Source organism: Python bivittatus, unplaced genomic scaffold (genome assembly GCF_059951505.1).
Source record: "Python bivittatus isolate LINGU-HERP-01145 unplaced genomic scaffold, Pbiv_v1 ctg000980_np1212, whole genome shotgun sequence".
In the NCBI taxonomy this organism is placed as follows: Eukaryota; Metazoa; Chordata; class Lepidosauria; order Squamata; family Pythonidae; genus Python; species Python bivittatus.
The window spans coordinates 50,397,786-50,417,057 of NW_028277125.1; the positions used below are offsets into that span (position 1 = coordinate 50,397,786).

The 19,272-nt window shown below is 37.8% G+C and overlaps 1 protein-coding gene across 5 annotated transcripts in view; it reads left to right on the top strand.

Moving 5' to 3' along the window:
• The window catches only part of ADD3 (adducin 3), a 112,473-nt gene extending 93,461 nt beyond the window's left edge, over positions 1-19,012 (top strand). For 4 of the 5 annotated variants that reach the window (XM_088132491.1, XM_088132490.1, XM_088132495.1 and 1 more), the window contains 7 exons: positions 247-420; positions 2,405-2,662; positions 8,916-9,035; positions 10,797-10,886; positions 13,464-13,587; positions 15,606-15,701; positions 16,426-19,012. In XM_088132491.1, coding sequence (XP_087988617.1) covers positions 247-420; positions 2,405-2,662; positions 8,916-9,035; positions 10,797-10,886; positions 13,464-13,587; positions 15,606-15,701; positions 16,426-16,721 — 1,158 coding nt within the window. In that variant the 3' untranslated portion in view covers positions 16,722-19,012. The remainder of the gene's footprint in view (positions 1-246; positions 421-2,404; positions 2,663-8,915; positions 9,036-10,796; positions 10,887-13,463; positions 13,588-15,605; positions 15,702-16,425) is intronic. The other variant, XM_088132493.1, reaches the window with a different exon arrangement.
• The last annotated feature ends 260 nt before the right edge of the window (positions 19,013-19,272 follow it).

The window sequence follows — 19,272 nt, forward strand, 5'->3', positions numbered from 1 at the left end:
TAGGAAATTACAGCAATGAAGGAAAGACCTGTTTGTATTATCACTATATTTATATAGTGATAAAATAAACAATATATTAAAAGGTGGGATAAAAATTATTATTATTATTACTGTTATTCAGATTGTTCTGTACAAGTTGGGTAGCATTTATTTTCCATGCTAATATACCTAGAAGATTGCTAATAAATGTTTTGATTATGGAAAATTCATGAAGGCTGCATATTTACTATGTCATTTATATCACAGGTACATGCCTTGGCTGCAGGCGGTATAGACAATCTTCTTATCCTAGACTTGCAGAAATATAAACCTTTCACACATCAGGTAGCTGCAGCAGCAGGATTTAGTATGGCTTCTCAGTTCAAATGGAAAGTCGGCGAGCTAGAATTTGAAGCACTGATGAGGATGTTAGATAACCTGGTATGTGTAAAAAGACTGATTTCTGGGTTCTCAGAGCTTGGAATAAGTGCATCCAGCCAAACCACACATCAGACACCCTACCCCAAGGCCTAGGAGAACAGCCAGGTTCTTTAAAAAAACTTCTGGAACATCATCAGAATGGAAACTACACAAATCTTGAGGTGGGTGGGTGGCAGCTATCATTCCATAGTGCAGGTGGTACATCAGAAAAGGTATGCTTCCTGGATCCTGGTATATTACCTTATTTAAACAAGGGAACCCAAAGCACAACAATTCTGCCCCGTCTTACAAAATGGGTGGAAACCATGGGAGATAGATGATTTCTCAAATAACTTGGCCCTATGCTGTGAAGGGCTTTATAGGTGATAACCAGTACCTTCACTTTAAGTGCTAAAGTCATTGAATTATGATCTGAAAAAGTCTTTGACAATATCTCCACTTCGTAAACACTAGTAACCAAATTCTTAGAAATCCAGAACATATCAATTCTTGAAAAAGATCTGTGTCTTTCAGAAAAGTAAGCATATTCTTTCAAAGAACCATTTTTGTATCTCCATGCATCTGCAAACTCTAAATCATATGCATCATATCAAAAAAGCCTTTTGACAGTTCATCTTGTGTTGTCTTAATATCTTTCTCAGAGGTTCTGTCTTTTTGTGGGCAAACCACTCCATTCCAATCTCCCGTTAGGCACCAATTTTCATATGGTAACTCCATTAACTTATCCATGAATCCTTTATAAAATCTTGCTTTATCTTCATTTGGGATATAAATCCCTAATATCAAAGTCTTAGCCCCATGTAAATTAACTTCTATCCCTACATATTTACCATAATCATCAGTCAGTATCAGTTCTGGCTGTAACAACTCCATTTCTCTTTTAATTCCTGCTGAAATAAACTCTTTGCCTAAATTTTTATAAATCAAATATTATTTATCCTTTCTTCTAGTATGAGTTTCTTGTAGACAGATTACATCTTGTTTCAGTGTTTTCAAATAATGAAATAATTTTCTTCTTTTTTGAGGAGGACTTGCTCCATTTATATTCCACATTAGGCATTTAAATTCCATCCTTTCAAGAACTCATCCACATAAAAAAAATACTGTTTCTCTAATTTTATCTTCCAATTACTTTTCCTCCTTAGTTACTTTCCACTCACCCTAGCTGGCTTTCCCAGCTCCTTGCTGTTGCCTTCCCCTGCCCAGCTCCCATTTCAGTTCATTTCATCAACCCTCTCTGGCCTCCAAGTTCACCTGTGTTCTTACAAGCTACCTAAAATAGTTTTGCTTTCCTTGCCATTCCCCACCACCCCAATTTGAGAGGGAAACCTGGCTGGCTAGCAAAGAGTGGAGCTCAAGCTACTCTTTGCCTCTTCCATTTATTTTTGGAGAATGCTAAGGGCTTACATGAACCCCAGTGGCACCCCAGGAGAAGAAAAAAAGAGCAGGTAGCTGAAAGCTACCTTCTTCTAAGCACAAGATAACATTTAATTTAAAACCTTTTCTAAATTAGAAAGGAAAATGTTCCCCTAGCATAACAAAAGATGCTGTCTGGTAACACAGATACAAATATTTTAGAGTGAAATTATCAGTTAGTAATCACATTATTTAGGTTCATTTTATGCACAACCTCAGAGTGTGTAATGGCATGTGGAAATGACCTCGAGAGATAGGAAGTAGAGCCACAGCCTAGACAACGGTCTGATAAACGAAACCTCAGTCCAAAGGAAGGATGGGGGTGGAGAAAGCATCTCAGAAGGTATGCTTACCTGGCAGAGAAGATACCATGATCAAGAAGAGACTCTCCCTAGTTTTGGGGAGAGTAAAAGTAAGGGAGGGGAGGGGTGCTTTCAGACTTGCAAGATTCTATTACTGTAATCTTACAATAAACATAGTGTTAGTACTCATGATTGGTGTTTGGACAACCTCAAAGGGCTGGCAGAGTGTTTTCCTACAATTTTACAACAGTGTTTTCTTCTCACAGGGTTACAGAACAGGCTATGCTTATCGGCAGCCCCTAGTGAGGGAGAAACCCCGGCACAAGAGTGATGTTGAAATCCCAGCTACTGTGACAGCGTTTTCCTTTGATGATGATTCAGTCCCAATTTCCCCCCTTAAATTCCTAGCACAAAAACAACAGCGGGAGAAGACAAGGTGGCTAAACTCTCCGAATACATATTTGAAAGTGGATGTTCCTGAAGAATCCCGGAATGGAGAAACAAGCCCCAGGACTAAAACGACAGTAAGTAGCACTTGTCCAAAGAATGGGAATAGTTTTAAAATGTGTGTTTATAGGAGAAGGTATCATGGAGAATCTATCTATGTGGTCACTAAGAGTCGAACTAGACCATTTAGAGAAACAAGAAACATGGAATACTATCCTGGATTATATAGTATTCCAGCATTCTGTACAAAAACATTAAACAGCTCATTGATTCCTACTGGAATAATATGTGCAAATTGTTAAGATTTCTTTATAATGTTTCCATCCATGTAAGCAGAATTCTTGTCTCAAGCATTTCCTTCTTTGCAAAGCTATCTCTATCCTTTCCTGTTTGTTACTACTTTTTCACCATTCTCAGCTATTAAGTCTTTCCAGACTGTCCCTTTATAGCACCATAAATGTGCTGTTCATTTTGTTGTCAGAGAATCCTAACTCCTTCAAAAAAACCCTAGTTCATACATATTATATCAATTACACTCGTTGCATAATAGAATCAGTCAGGTTTAGCCCCATGTGTGCTTCTATTGATAGATTCGTTAGATTCATATTACATGTTAAATCTCTCGCCCCATTTAATCCTGATGTTTCCAGGTAGATTCCTAACTGAGTACGGAGTACTCCTGAGCAATAAAGATTATTCTAAGCTTCTAAGATGAAAAAAATAGGTCAAGTTTCCTTTGAGTCAATCATGACTCCTGGTGACTTAATAGACATTTCCATATCATTTTCTTAGCAACAGTACAAAAGAGGTTTGCCATTGCCTTCTAGATTACAGCCCCTTTATGTCCTGAAGGTCTTTCCTCTAAATACTAACCATGTCTGACCCTGCTTAACATTTTGAGATCATCCAGCATCAACTAGGCGCTGCCAGTTAGCTGGACTGTTTTGAACTATGAGAGACCAGCAGTTTCTTGTGTTTGTTAGCTTGCCTTTTTTGAGAACTGCTGACATATAATGAACTATAAATCTGCTCAGGACAAAAACAATTATACAAAACAATTGGGGGATATGTGTAAGAAAGAGTTTCATGTAAACCACTGTATCTGTAAATACCACTGAATTAAGTGATTGCCCTTGGTCAGGAATAAACAAATATTTGGTTGTTTATGCAGAAATCTTTTCTACAAAGTATTGTGGTACAAAGACTATTTTTGCCCCTACTATTCTGGTACTGTACTTTTTCAATATTATACAGAGAACATAGATAAAAATAAGCTTTATGCTAATCAATCGTAATGAAATGTAAGCAAATGATTAGCTCCACCTGGTGGTGGTTTAACAATTTACCCATGGTTCATTTTTGAATTTTTTAATTAAGTAGCTTAATAAAGTACTGCTTTAAGGAAAAAACAAAATAAGAAGAGCATTATCTAAAGAATGAATTAGTAAATATAGATTTTAGTCTCTCAGAATAGCACTGTTCCTGCTTTATATATGGTAGTCCTTCAGGTTCAAAGAAGACACACTGATGTGCATTTTATCTGTAGAGACGGATGTGGCTCTGCAGTCCCAGTCCGGAAGTACAGAGTCTAGCACAATGGGGGTGCTGGAAGTCCACTGTTGTAGTAACTGTGGGTATTACTCTGTGACGCCACTCACAGTTTTCGATCAGTTTTTGGCGGAATGGGTCTTCAAAGCCGGTGGAGGCGTCATAGCACAGGGCTCTCCAGTGGATTCTGTCAGCAGCCAGCTTTTAGTTCCCTTGGCTGGATGTCATAGTGGCATAGGGTTTCTTTCACAGCATCTTTGTAGCACTTGCGTGGTTAAACTCAAGGTCTCTTTCCAGACTCCAGTACACTATAGAGCAACTGGCGAGGCATACAGCGGTCATCCATTCTGATGACATGTCCCACCCACTGCATCTGGGATCTGATAATCAGGGACTCGATGCTGGTGGATCCTGCACAATCCAAGACCTCCAGATTGGAGACACGATCTTGCCAATGAATGCCAAGAATGGAGCAGAGAGTGTGCATGTGAAAATTCTCCAGTTGTTTCATGTGCTTTCAGTAGAGAATCCAGGACTCATATCTATATGGGAGAGAAGGGATAATCACAACTCTGCAGATTTTCAGCTATATGGAGATACAGATGTTGTGTTGGTTGTGCACTCTAGTACATGGCCCCCCCGTGCCTCGCTGGCCTTGCTGATCCTGGAGTCAATTTCTTTGTCCAAAGACCCATTGCTTGAGATGATGGTTCCCAAGTATTTGAAGTTGTTTACATTTGTCAGCTGGTATCATCAACAGCAATTTTTGGTTCTATGGGGTTCTATGGTATTTGGCACAGGCTGGTAAAGTATTTCAGTCTCGTTCAGGCTGATAATCAGGTTAAAGAGCATAGCGGCATCTGAGAATTTGTTCAGCATCAACTGTAGATCGCTGTCTTGTGTGCTAGGAGTTCACAGTCATCAGCAAAGAAGGTGAGTATATGGAGGCACTTGGTCCATGTGTTCAAGTGGCAAAAGTCAAAGAGAGATCTGTCCAATCGGTACCTGATGTACACTTCCTCCTTAAGACCCTGGACAGCACATGTCAACATGCAAGCAAAGAACAGATTTGCAGCTGATGTATCACCATTGTAAAGAACCTGTCCTGTCATTCCATCATGGAGTAGCTGAATCAACACAACTTTCCTCAGGCATCCATAATGTTTCAGGACGATCCAGAGAGCCTTCCTGTTTACAGTGTCAAATGCCTTTGTCAGGTCAATGAAGACAGAGTAAAGAGGCTTGTTCTGCTTGATGCACTTCTCCTGGACTTGCCTCATGGCAAATATCATGCCTGCTGTAGTCTGTTCTGGCCGAGACACTGCACCTCTGGGAGGCTCTTTTCTGAGACAGTGACAAGTCTGTTCAGGAGAATGTGGGCAAAGATCTTGCCTGCAGTGGACAGCAATGAGATACCCCTGTAGCTTCCACAGTCTGATTTGCTTCCCTTATTTTTGTAGAGGGCTACAATGAGGGCATTGCAGAAGTTGTCAGACATCTTCTTTGTGGACCAAATGTCTTCTAAGATGTCTTGGAGTGCTTGTAAGGTGTTTGGGTCTAGTGCTTTGTAGATCTTAGCAGGAATGCCATCCTGTCCTGTTGCTTTGTCTGAGTTCATCTCCGAGATCATTTTCTTGATCTCATCAGTAGAGGGAGGCAAGTCTAGGGCATCCAAGACTGGCAGCTGAGGAATCACAATCAACTGTGGACGGCTTATTTAGTAGGAAAAGTGTTCACCCCAGTGGTTTTTCAGTCCTTCCTGTTCTTTGATCAGGCTCAATCCATCGGATAACAGCAGGGGGGAGCATCCTGGTTTAGAAGGACCATAAACTGACTTTATGGCGCTGAAGAACTCATGTCTGCATAGCATTCCACCTGCTCAGCTTTTCTTTGTCACCACTCATCCTGCTTGGACTGAAGGTACTTAAACATGTCTTCTTTGAGGCAGATGATGGGTTATTCTGTCAGTCTGCATAGGTCTTGTTCTTGGCCTAGAGGGCTGCTGAAATGCTCTTGGGATTTTCATCAAACCAGTTTTGATGCACCTGGGTTTTCAGTCTGAGTACATTGTTGCAGTCTGCATGATAATATATTTAAACTGTGTCCACTTTTCAGAACAGGTTCATACAAGTGGTGAATTGCTGGAGAGTTTTTCATTAAGTATATCCCGGAAACATTGGACTTGGCCTGGGTCTTGCAGTCTGCCGATGTTGGATGACTTTCTGACAGTCCTTGGTTGCTTATGATATAAAGGGACAGACTGGACCAGCCTATGGTCTGTCCAGCACTCAGGACCTTGCACGGCGCAGGTGATGGTGACATCTTTAAGGTCATGCTGACATACTATGACATAGTCAAGTAAATGCCAGTGTTTGGACCTGGGATGCATCCAAGTAGTTTTGTACTCATTTGCAAATCTGAACATCGTATTAGTGAAGCACAGGTTGTGCTCGGCACATTTGTTCAGAAGCAGCAGGCCATTGCTATTTAGTTTTCTCACCCCATGTCTCCCAAGGACTCCATCCCAGTTGTCACTGTCTGTCCTCACCCTAGCATTGAAGTTGCGGGGTTTGTTCAAATAATCTATCCAGGTCCTCATAGAAACCTTCCTTGTCTTCATTTGGATTCATGAGAGTTGATGCATAAGCGTTGACAATGGTGATATATTGGGACTTGCTGAGAGGAAAGTGGAACTTTATAATGCGTTCATTTATTCCAGTGAGTAGAGGTGTTCTTCAGCAGAGCAGTTTTGATTGCATAACCTACTCCATGAGTCCTGTTGTCAATCTGTGGTTTCCCTTTCCAAAAGACTGTATATCCACTCACTGCTTCCTGTAATGAATCTTTATCTGCCAGCCTGGCCTCGCTGAGTGCAGCAATGTCAATGCTATAACAGCGAAGTTTGGCTGCTATGAGTGCTGTTCGTTTTTCAGGTCTCGACACCTTATCTCTATCCAGCAATTTCAGGCTCTGAAAATGAATTTTCTTTTATTCTTTTTTTTTTTTTTTTTAATGCTCAGCAGCCAAGGAGATGATCTGCCAGCTGTGGTTAGCTAGCCAGATGGGGTTGGTAATGTTTAGGGTACCTTTTCTAACCCCCACCCTCATGCGAGGGTGGACAGTGCTATCCTAGAAGGGCTGTCCAGTTGCCCTGGATGCTGCCAGATATCGCTGCTGCCCTGGGTACTGAGATGAATAACTACTGGTACTAGGGCTGCCCACATGCAGGTTTGTGACTACAACTGCCAGTGGTCATCTCCATCTGTTGCTTCACCACTTCCTCATCACCGCAGGGCTCAACGAATTAGGTTTGGACTGAGTTGATTTGCAGATGAGTTGTAAATGAAGATGAATTGCACAACAGAAACTTGGATGTGATAGAGTTTTAAATGGAACAGCCATTGCACAGAGGCAGTCCCTCTCTCTGAGCTTAAGAGACTTTTATCCAGTGGCACAGAAAACTCTTACGGCTGAAGACCTCTCCTGCTGCAGTGAATTACCTGGACATCTAAGTGCCTTGTTGTGCTCTTAGTGCTCTATAACACCTGCTGGGCCTGCCTTCTGGACGGTTGGACTGTTGATCAGTCTCATCCGCTCAATCTGCCAGGGCCAGACTTAACTGTTATGCAGAGTGCAGCAATACTCCCAGGAAATGGCCAAAAAATACACACAAGCATTAGAGAGATTTAAACAATGCAATGTTCTTATCTTGTTCTCCAAAGAAAATCCAGCCAGAAAGTATAAAATATCTGGTTGTTTATTGATAAAAATGCAAAACTCCATAAAATACAAGTTTAATACAAAACAGAGTAAAATCACTTCTTCTCATATATATGTGGCATCCAAGACTTATCTACTACACAAGTTTAACAAAGTCTCTAGCCAAAAAACTCTCCAGAGAAGAGGTACACTACTTGGTTATTAGTTACTACTACATAACCCATAAAAACTGATTACATGATGGCTAAAATTCTACTGAGCAGCTGGGCATGTAATCCTCCCGTTTTACTGCCACCCCTTGAGTAACTAGCATACAGACGCCAATAGGTGGCAGTAAATAGCAGTATACGTGCAAACCAACAAGGCTGAACTAAGTCACACGATTTTTCTAGTCACAACAATATGTTTTGAAGATAGTGAGATGACTTTCTTCCCATGAAAAAATCCTAACATTAACATGCTAGGATAGATAAATCCCCTATCTCACCAAGAGTTGAAGACCTGTTGGCTACCCTTAAATGGTTTGGCCCGTCTGCTGAGATGGGGTGTGGCCACTGCACGTGTTACAGCTACTTGGAGCCACAGGTGAGAGCTGAGCACCAGGTGGGGACCAAAGGTGAATGAACAGCCCTAGAAAGGGCACGACAGGCCTCTCCACCAGAGGTGCTACCCCTCCCTGGACACCCCATACACCCCTGTTCACTTTACATATTCTTTTCTTTCTTACTGTTTACTTAACTACTTAATTATTTACTGTTCCTGCTTACTTATTACAGAAGGCATCCTTATTATTTTAATATTCTAGGTTAAATATTTTACAGATGATTAAAACTACAAAAATCTATTCAAACTAGGGACCATAACACTTAATATTCTTAAGAAATTGCTTATTGAGAAGATACTGTAATTTTGTCACTCAAACCATTTAGGTGTTGTTTTTTGCATATTTAAATAAAAAGTTCATTGCTGCAAAAATTTCCATGCCTTCTCCAATCATTAAGCTGCACTCATTTCCTTTTCCTAATTTCTTAAATCTTCTTTTTTTTCCCCCTCTTTTCCAAGTGGATAAAAGCTGAAGATTCATCTAAGATTAGTGGAGGAACTCCAATAAAAATTGAAGATCCAAATCAGTTTGTTCCTCTGAATACAAATCCAAGTGATGTATTGGAAAAGAGGAATAAGGTACGGCTTGTTTCATGACCATATTACAAGTAGTTCTTGTTTAATGGCCACAATTGGGACCAGAATTTAGCTCATGCAGTCATTAAGAGAATTATCACATCCATTTCACTTAGTGACTGCAATCCCAACACTTCCAGCTGCCATTGTTAAGTGAGAATCACGGATCATTAAGTGGGCAGAGTCCCAGGTAATGGGACACGCAGCTTCGAGAAGGAATGGGATGACAGGACGACAGCTTTAGGGAAGGAACAAGAGGCATAGCTTGGGGAACAGTCTGAGGTGGTGAAGGCCAGCAGTATGAGGCTTGAGGCAGCATTTCTAGTGGCAGCGGCAGCACTGGGGCTGAAGTTGAGGCCTGGTGGCAGTGGCAGCTGGCTGAGATTGCTGAAGGCCTTGGGCCTGTATGTCAGCCCCAGCCCCGGCGCTGCTGCCAATGAGTGCCGCTGTGCAGGGCAGCCAAAAGGGGATAGATGGGGGGAGATAGATGGGTGGAGGGAGTTAGAGCACCCCTGTGGTCATAAGTGCAGGCAGGCTGCCAAGCACCCGACTTTGGATCACCTGACCTGGGGGTGCTGCAACAGCTGTATCTTTGGCCACGGGTTGTAAGTACATTTTTTTCAGCTCTGTCATAATTTCAAACAGTCTCTGAACGAATCGTTGTTAAGCAAGAACTACATGTACTAATTTACTTTTTAATAACAGTCACTACAGAGACTTGTGTACTATTGAGTTTTTCTGGTGCTTCAAAGGTAGCCTTGGAAGGCAGTGGAATACTCCATATTACTGTTCTGGGACCCCCTTTTGCTTTAAACTTATATGTTTCAAAAAATATAGAAGTGTTGCAGTGTTACTTCCTTAGGCTCTGATTTAACAGTATGCTGTTTTTGAGTTTCCTTCTCTTTAGTTTTCAAAGAAAAGCCAAGTAGTTTGCACAAGAAGAAATCTGTCATGGTAGCACATTCCTGTTTTTTTGCTTCGCTATACTTTAGAGTGGCAATGAGCAATAATTATAAAGGAATTTTTGTAAGCCCAAATTGCTGGCTGCTTTTTCTAATGCTTTATTTGATTTCCATCAAATTCAAGCTCCACCCTTGATTGTTCTGCCAGATACATGATGTTTCACGCAGAGAGTCTGAGAATGTTTTGTTCCACATCTGGTAGTAATAAAAGGACTATACCACTATCCTGAGATTATTGACTGGGTTTAGAAGAAGTTGCTTTCATACTTAGAAGGGATATCACCCAGATATTAACCTAGAATCTTATCAGTTTTAGATACGCAGGTTTCTTGGGCAAATAAACTCCGTGTCCGTTACTTTTTGTGGTATCATTGGCTGTTTTAGAGCTACACAGCCAGAGCAGTTAATTGCAACAGAGTACTGCTGTGCTTTAAATGTTTTGTCCAGATTCACCAACACTCTGTTGCCAACAGAAGGCAGTTTTGCAGTTCTCAAAGGGGGACAGTTAATGACTGCTTACAGCAGTGCAAGCAGTTGAGGCTGAAGTTGGGTCAAACTGAAAGTATGAACTTAACGATGGGCAGAAACTCTGGGGCAGAAGAAACGCAGGAGTGATAATTCATCAGCATGTTTATATGGAAGCTCTAAAATTACCTCAGAAATGTCAATTTTTTCATTATTCGTTCAGGAATTTAAATAGAAAGAAAGCCTCATGATATCAAATTAATAAAGTAATTTATTATGAATGCAGAAAACCTCCTATTGGCACTAAGTACTTTAAAAACTTTTTTTTAATCTCCAGATTCGAGAGCAAAATCGATACGACTTAAAGACTGCAGGTCCACAATCTCAGTTGCTTGCTGGAATTGTAGTGGATAAAAAGCCAAGTGCTGTAAGTGTATATCCATTGTTGGGTCTTAAAAATAAGTTGTTTAATTGTGTTCAGTAATTAAAATACCAGACAGCTACATAAGGCTGTGTCTTTTGTTTTGCAATAAAAATAGAACTAGAGTGCAAATACTTTAAATAAATTAAGAGTACGAATATATACATACCAATCATGCAATTCCTCTACAGAATAAGTAGTGTTAACCTACACATATTAAAGTTGTTTTGGAGAACCATACATTTGTTCTCCAAAACAACTTTCTAGGATGGGGGCAATCCTTCTGCAGCCAGGCCTTTATTTTCTTTTATTACTTTTATAGCAGACAACAGGATGATATTGACATAGGAGCAAACATTTTATGTATTTTATTTGTAGAACTTCCTGTATTTTATTTATTTTTTGCAGTTTAAGATGTGCTAAGCATATCTAGAAATATAATACTTATTTCTTTGAGATCCTAGCAAAAATCAACAGGAAATGGGTTGCTTAATACCCAGGAAGTTGAGGGGGGGCACAAAATAAGGATCTTGGGGGCTTACACTCCTGATTTATGCCAGTGTGACTTAATCAAAAACAGGATTGTGCATTTACATTTTTGCCAGTTGTTAAAAATAGGTTTCAGACATTTTTTTAAAAAAATCATAACGTGCTGCATTTACTTAATGTCATTTTTTTGACAGGCGGTATCATGCAGAGATATGTCCCTCCATCCTTACTGTTGAATCTCTATCTGACAAATTTAATCCTGGTTTTTAGACAAATATAAGGATATCCAATAAAACTGCCAATAAAGTAAATCTGCATTTTACATGATAGAATCCCAAATATTGATTCCTACTGATTTCTCTTCAAGTAGCTACAAACTACCTTTTTCCATAGTATTTTGGATTCTCTTAAAAGTATGGCAGAAAAAGTGCTTAGAATCTGGTTTTAACTTTTGACTAGTTTGGTGTGGTGTTACACTATATGGTTCTGGCTCAAACTGAACCAAACCTTGCCGCCCACTTATATATTTAACTGTAACTTATTCATTTACTTTTTCATTGAAATAGGCCTTGGTTCACTAAATCCAATCTTTGGATCTCTTTACTGCACTTTCAGTCACCATTGTTTCTCACTTTGAATTTTTCTAATTTCAGAAAAGGGCTCTTTTCTGAGTTTCTTGACTATGACAAATATAGGAGAGTAAGGTTTAGTAAAGTTTAATGCCATTTTTCTGTAGTACTGGAAGGGCATTATAAAGGTATCCTATTAGATTATGTTAAATCCATGACATTTAATTTTGTACTATAATACTTAAAAAGGGGCTTGAGAAATATTATATTTATTTTATTTACCCAATAGGAACATAAGTTTTTTTCTCTCAAAAGCTGTGGATTGAAAAGATAATGTCCTGTAAGGAGCAAAAGGGATAGAGAATGTTAACTTTTATTCCAGTGCCTAACCAGGGCTGGCTGGCTGGCTGGCTGGCTGGCTCCCCTCCCTCCCTCCCTCCCTCCCTCAACCTCTTTGCTATCCAATTTTGTTCCCCTCTTTTTCTTCCTTTTTCTTAACATCTCATGCCAGCGCCTTGCCTTCCCAATCTCCATCCTGCTGTTTCTTTTTCTTTTCTTTTTTCTTTTTTGCTAGAAGGAGGTGGGAAAAGTCAGTTGCATTACATGTTTCTGTGTGAGAGAGATTGCCAATATATTCAAATGGAGGATCTCATTATTTGCAATTGGGGTACCTTATTTGAGCAGCAATTACTTTAATCAATAGTTATTATTAATTAATTTTTCATGGCCCTTTTTTGAAGTGTGGCTTTTGGTCAGTTTATACACACAGACCAGTGTGACACATGGATATTTACTGGGAGTGGTAAATCTCCAGGAATTGTGTCAGCTGGAGTTGCAACCATAAATTAACATGGTGGGGAAGCTGGGTATTTATCTGTTCCTTGGGGCTAGTGAGGGGGGGTCATCTTAAATTCAAGGTTGTCATCCTTTCAGGTCACTACATTAAGTTTGTTCTTATGACTAGTTTCTATTTATCTGTCTGGGTGCAACTCACTTAGACATTACCACAGAAGATGCTTAAAAGCTGCCATCAGTTCAAGTCATATAATTATATCTGTCTGTTTCTTATAGCCAGTTGATTAATATGGTCATTTTCATTCATTTCTGTGTCACTTAAGGTAGATAATTATTAGAAAGGTGTAGGCTTCTTAAGAAAAATCTGGGCAAGCTTTCAAGTTTGTGTTATAAATAGATTTTGCCTTAAAGTTAGCATGCTGTGCTGATTAAAATATTTTCCTTATGTTCAGTAATTAACCTGCCTATTAACTGATATAATGTGTTACGATTGTTCTGTTTCATTCTTTATTCTTATTTTGTGGGATTTTATCCCCACAGCAGGAACAGTTGAAAATAGTTGTGTGTGTGTGGGGGGGTATTTTATGTATATGGTTTTAATCTAAATACTGTATCAGGTATGCATGTTGCTCAGTCTATTATGATTAGAGTAGGATATAAGCCCAGTAAATAAATAATTATGTAAATATAATTTGCTTCTACATTTTAACAAATTAATTTTTTTTTCCAGCCCATGCAGTTTGAAGAAGATGAGCATACCCCACCAGCACCTCCTAACCCATTCAGTCATCTCACCGAAAAGGAACTGGAAGAGTACAAGCAGACAATCGAACGCAAACAACAAGGCACTGAGGGTGAGTGTTTGACTCAAAGTTTCCATCTGCAGGTTAAGTTTAAAGGAATTAGTTTAAATAAAAAATATATATATTCAGAATTACTAAACCAAAGCCATTAAATTAAATAATAATCAATGACAACTTCAATAACTTTACCTTTCCAAGATCTTTTTATTCATTTGTGTTTAAAACAAATCCTCATTTCTGAATGAGTCTCACGTGAACATGGGCATGTAGGTATATTTTATCTTGGGGTAGAAGCAGTGAATGAATTAGATTGATAGACTAATATCCACAAGATTTTTGAGTATAGATCAGGAAGTTGGAAAGACAGCATATTCAAACATGTTATGTTAAATTGTCATGTCCTCTTGATGGTAAATTGGTAGAAGATACATTTGCATTATTTCCTGTAATATATTGAAAAATGAACCAACTTTGTATCTCATGAAATGTCTTTTGGCAAGAGTTTATTTCCAGACATAGTACTGCATTAAATAGGACTAGACATGTATGAATAAGAATTTGTGGGCTGTACAATTTAACTCTTCCTACTGTCACATTTCCTAACAAATATTCCTTTGATTTCTCTATGTATATAAATGATAAATGTCCCTCTTTGTTGGCCCAGGGTTTCTCCTTCCACGTGGGAATACTCTGCTCATTTGTTCCTTCAGACAGGTATCAAATGGACATTTTTCAGGAGACTTACCTTCCATATTTATTCATGATTTGGAAGAGGGGCCCTTTATGTTGTCATCAGTGCAGTCATGAACTTTATAGGAATTTAGATTCAGTTTTGATCAATGCAGTTAAAAATCAAAAATAAATAGGAAGAATAGCCTTAGCTGAAACTTCAGTAACTTAGAAAACTTCTTTATCTGTCCCTTATATAAAAATAATGAAGTCAAATACATTAGTAAACTTATGAATTTCTCATACTTTTTATCCAGATCATTGCTTCTGTCAATTATATATTAAAGCAATTGATTCCACCTTTTTTACTTTTACCTTGTTCCTCCTCTAAAATATTTCTAGGTAAAATGGCTACCCTACAGTTTATTTTCTCTCAACTCTTGGCAGCTAACTCCTCTGTCATTTCATTCCCATCCTTCATCAAATTACGATGATGCTTGCATTTAGATGCTTTCCAGCTGTTAGGAAGCATACTACAATTTCCTCCATTTGCCTTGACCAAAATCAACATTGCCTTTGATCCAGCCTTCCCTTCTTAATTGTCTGTTCTTCATCCCCACATTCTTGGAACATATTTCTAGTAATCTTAGGAGAAATTTAAAACTATTTTCTCTTTCTTAAATCTGTGGAATAAACTTAGATAATTTATCAACTTCCATAGGATTATACAGAAATATATAACAATGGATACATGAATTAATAATACTTGTTGTACAGTTGTATTGCTTTTATATATTACTAATATAAAAGCACATAAGTACAGTTAGCAAAATGAAAGTTAGGTATTCTTGAACCAGTATGTAAATCTTTAAGTCATCATTCCTGAGCAAAACAGTCTAATAGCTGTATGTTCTATTGCCTGCAGTCTTACAGCAAGCAAACTTCTAACTTACCAATTTCTTATTTTTGAAAGCGTAAAGATTCAAAGGTAAAAATCCCCTGTATTTGAGCATTTTTTCACCCATTTTCATTCAAAGCATCTGATAAGGCTCTTTAATAATACAGGCATTACTAATTTACTGTTGTCTCTCACTAGCATTTTCAACACTAACACTGCATATATTGTTTTGACTACCTTAATCACAGTACTGTATTGTTACTTAAGAAAGTATGTTCTCATGGAATACTTTCTTCTATTTGGATCCATCTTTGGTATACATTTAATAATCATAGGTTGGTAATAATATGAGTTTATAATCTAATTCAGTGTTATAACATTTGCATGATCAGGTCAATATAGCTAAATTGCTTGCATTTCTGTATGTGCTAATACATACTGATCTTTTTGTGTTGTGCTTATTTTGGCATGGCTTTTACTAACTCAGGCTCTTGTCCTACAGATGCTGATCAGGAGTTATTCTCAGATGATGGGTCCTCTGTTTCCCAAATTAACTCTCAAACTCAGTCCCCACAAAATGCCCCTGACAAATTAGAAGGTATATAATGTAACGTCATGTGCAATATTATGAGTCTGGAAGGTGTAAATGCTATTTGCAATGCACAATATTGTGAGCCTGTAAATCCTTCCTTACAATCTATTTTTTAATTCCTGAGATCAGTCATAGAAAATATGTGAAAGCTAATATTTATTTTATAAAATTGAAATCTGGTACACTGTCCATATGAATTATTAGATCATTTTGGTCTAATCTCATTCATCTTTCAGAATAGGTCATCTAAAAGGGAAGTTTCAGCATTGTGTTAATTTATGTCCTAGCTTTAAGTACAGTTTCTATTTGTGAAAAAAGACATTATTATTTTGTTCCCTGCATTATGTAGTACAACTTGGGCTACTAATGCCAATCTAACGTAACAAACAGGTCATGAAGCTGCTTGGCAGGGTGTACCTTCTAGTCAGAGGTACATTCTGTACATCTAGTTGTGTCTGGGACTTGGCTAAAAACCTTGATTCCAGACAGCCAAAGTTTAATATTATTTAATGTTGCTCTCAAGTTAAGCTTTAGGGAAAAAGGAGAAATGCAACACTGGTGGGATAAGAAGGAACTGAAGTCCAGATTACCCAATTTTACAAAGTTCCAATTTTCTCAAAGTCCCAATCCAGAATTGTATTTAGCCCTTTTTTGAATGGTCGGGCAACCATCTGTTCTATATAAACATCAGTGCAAGAAAGAATAAAATAACACTTTTTTTTCCCTCCAGAAAATAATGACAATTACCTACAGGATCCTAACCTCATCTCTTTGGAGCTCCCAGTTGTAGTTATGAATGGCAAAGAAGATATACATGATGTGGAAGAGGATCTTGCCCAGAGAGTCAGCCAATTAACCACTAGTACTGTAGAGAATATAGAGATTACAATTAAGACTTCTGAAAAGATTGAAGAGGCCCTTTCTCCTGAAGGCTCTCCTTCCAAATCACCATCGAAGAAGAAGAAGAAATTCCGTACTCCATCCTTCCTGAAAAAAAACAAAAAGAAGGAAAAGGTGGAGGCCTGAGGCTTCACTGACACTTTAATCATACATCTAATCAGTTGTTAAAATGGTCAAGTAGGGTTATGCAAGAAACTGGGCCTTAACCTAAGTACAGAACTGGAAACAATTACATAGAAACTGGGCTTTTTGATCAATTAAATGAAGAATTCATCTCTTAATTAGTACAAATAAAAAGTATTATGAGAGTTTTAAGTACTGAGTAGTTCCACCACAAACTAACACTGGCAGTTGATTCAATATAACACCACAGTAATTTCAGATACCCCTATCTAGCAAGTTACACATGAAGACTTTTGTTGATTAAAATATCTTCAGCAATTTCACTACTGGATGATCAGATAGTGTTTGTTTTTAACCTACTGCCACATTATATAATTGGGTGATGCTTTTTGGATTATGATCTTGATTATGGCATTTGTTTTGTCCCTGCCTCAAAGGGTGTCTCTCATCACACCATCTCAAACCTTGGTCATTTAATTATATAGTGGCACGTAATTTTAGAAGGGGAAACTGTAAAAGGAATTGCATTTGGAATTTTACAGACTCTGAAAAGGTTGCATTCATCAATAATAACTTTTGCCAAATAATTCATTTTAGTAAGATAGAATTTTTGAAAACTTTTTTTATTCTATCAGTTGGGGGCAGGGAGAAAGCCCTTATTTTTCAATAAAGGGGGTTTTATACACTTAACATTGATAACTTCGTTTAACTATGGCAAAACAGAAAAAGAATTTTATATGTTGAAATTTTTGTATACCATTCAATATAAAGTATTATAGGCATGTAAACCAAGCATTTAACAGTAGAATGTATTTAAGGATGCTTGGTGTAGAGTATACTTAAATATGATTCATGAATCCAGAACTTCTGACATCAGACATTAAGAGCATATAAATTTACTGGATTCAATTCTAAATCTTATATTTTTTTCTCATAATATTGCTATTGAATGAAGAAAAATAATCTTGATAACATATGATCATCCAGATCAGTTGTGTCCTAGTTTCATTTAGCCTTTCTGAATTATTTTTGCAGAAATTTCAGTTGAAATCTCAAGGTATGAGATAGAGTACAGGTGATAAGGCTACAGGATGGCAAAACAAGGGGATGAAAAGTTATATCACTGGCCAGCAAAATGTCATTGATAGTGTAGTACTTGTGGCACTCTTGAAGTCACATTCTGACATCCCTCTAACAAGCAGTAACCCCAGTAGCTGGGAAAAGTTTATATTGCTGGCATGACCCTATATTGCCATTTGAGTGCAAGGATATGTGGATCCCAGGAAACGATTTGGATGCAACTGCATTTATGTTGCACTATAAACTGATCATCTGGAAAGGACCATAAGAAAATAAAAGAGACAAAACTGGAAAAGGGAAAGTGAGATGGAAAGAATAAGGGAGTGGAAGAAAAATGAGTAGTAGTTTGTGGATTATTTTTCATAAAATACATGGCATGAATTGGGGGTATTTTTATTAAATTGATGGAACATCTGTTTTATATTTTAAAATTACAATAGATATTAATAGGATCATTTTAATCTACGTTTTGCCTTCTCAATGAATCTTAGAGCAAATTAGTGCTGATTTGTAAGTGCTGATCCTGCCATTTGTTCTTTTTGCTGGTAGTTTTATTTTGCTTTGAGTTAAAAAGAAAAAGAAAACAAATCTGTAAATACACACTAAACATGAAAATGAACTATGGCCTTTGTACATCAGTAGGCACAAGAAGAAGTGCATCTCAAATGTTAATGTGACTCCCAGATTGCCAGTTGAAATATATTACCATATATAGATGGTTCAGTATGGCTGGGATGTGATTTGGCATGCAAAAATTGAGTATAGCATGTTACAGGGCTGGTTAGCTTTGACTGTGTAAGTGTGGCAGTGCAGCGCAGAAGTGAATCTGGAAATGATATTTTAAATATCTCAAAATACTGGAATCAGTGTGTTCTCTTAAAAAATAGTGGGACTCTCTAAGTTGCTTAACTTTTTTATGTTCTACATTTTTGTGTTGTATTACAACATATGTAGAAAAGTAACCTGTGAACTATGCTTTTCATAACTTTAAAATCTATATCTAAATGAATGCAATGTGCATAAATATTTTTTAAAAATGCAACCGTGAACTATTTGCACCTTTTTTCGCTAATGCCTCTATTTACTTGCTTTGGCATAAGAATGAGCCAGCCAACTGTGTCCTGTGGAAAAAGATATATAAATGTTGTTGGAAATTGCTTATAGATGTAATGCTAATTAATGTTAAATCACAAATAAACAGTATTTTAAGTAGATGGGTGGAAATTTTATCTTTTTCACAGCATTCTTCAACACAGTATATAATATGCAGCTCTTAAAATATATAATTGTAATGAGCTAGCTTATTTTTTGAAAATGCTACAGCATTAGGCCTGTGCAAATTTCGATAATTATTCAGAAGAATTACTGCAGACCTTGCCCAAGTGCAACACTTCTCTGAATTTCATTAAAGCAGCCTATTTTTTCAGGCTTCTATATGAGCCTGAGGAAAAAATGCTGCTACTTTAAGAATTGC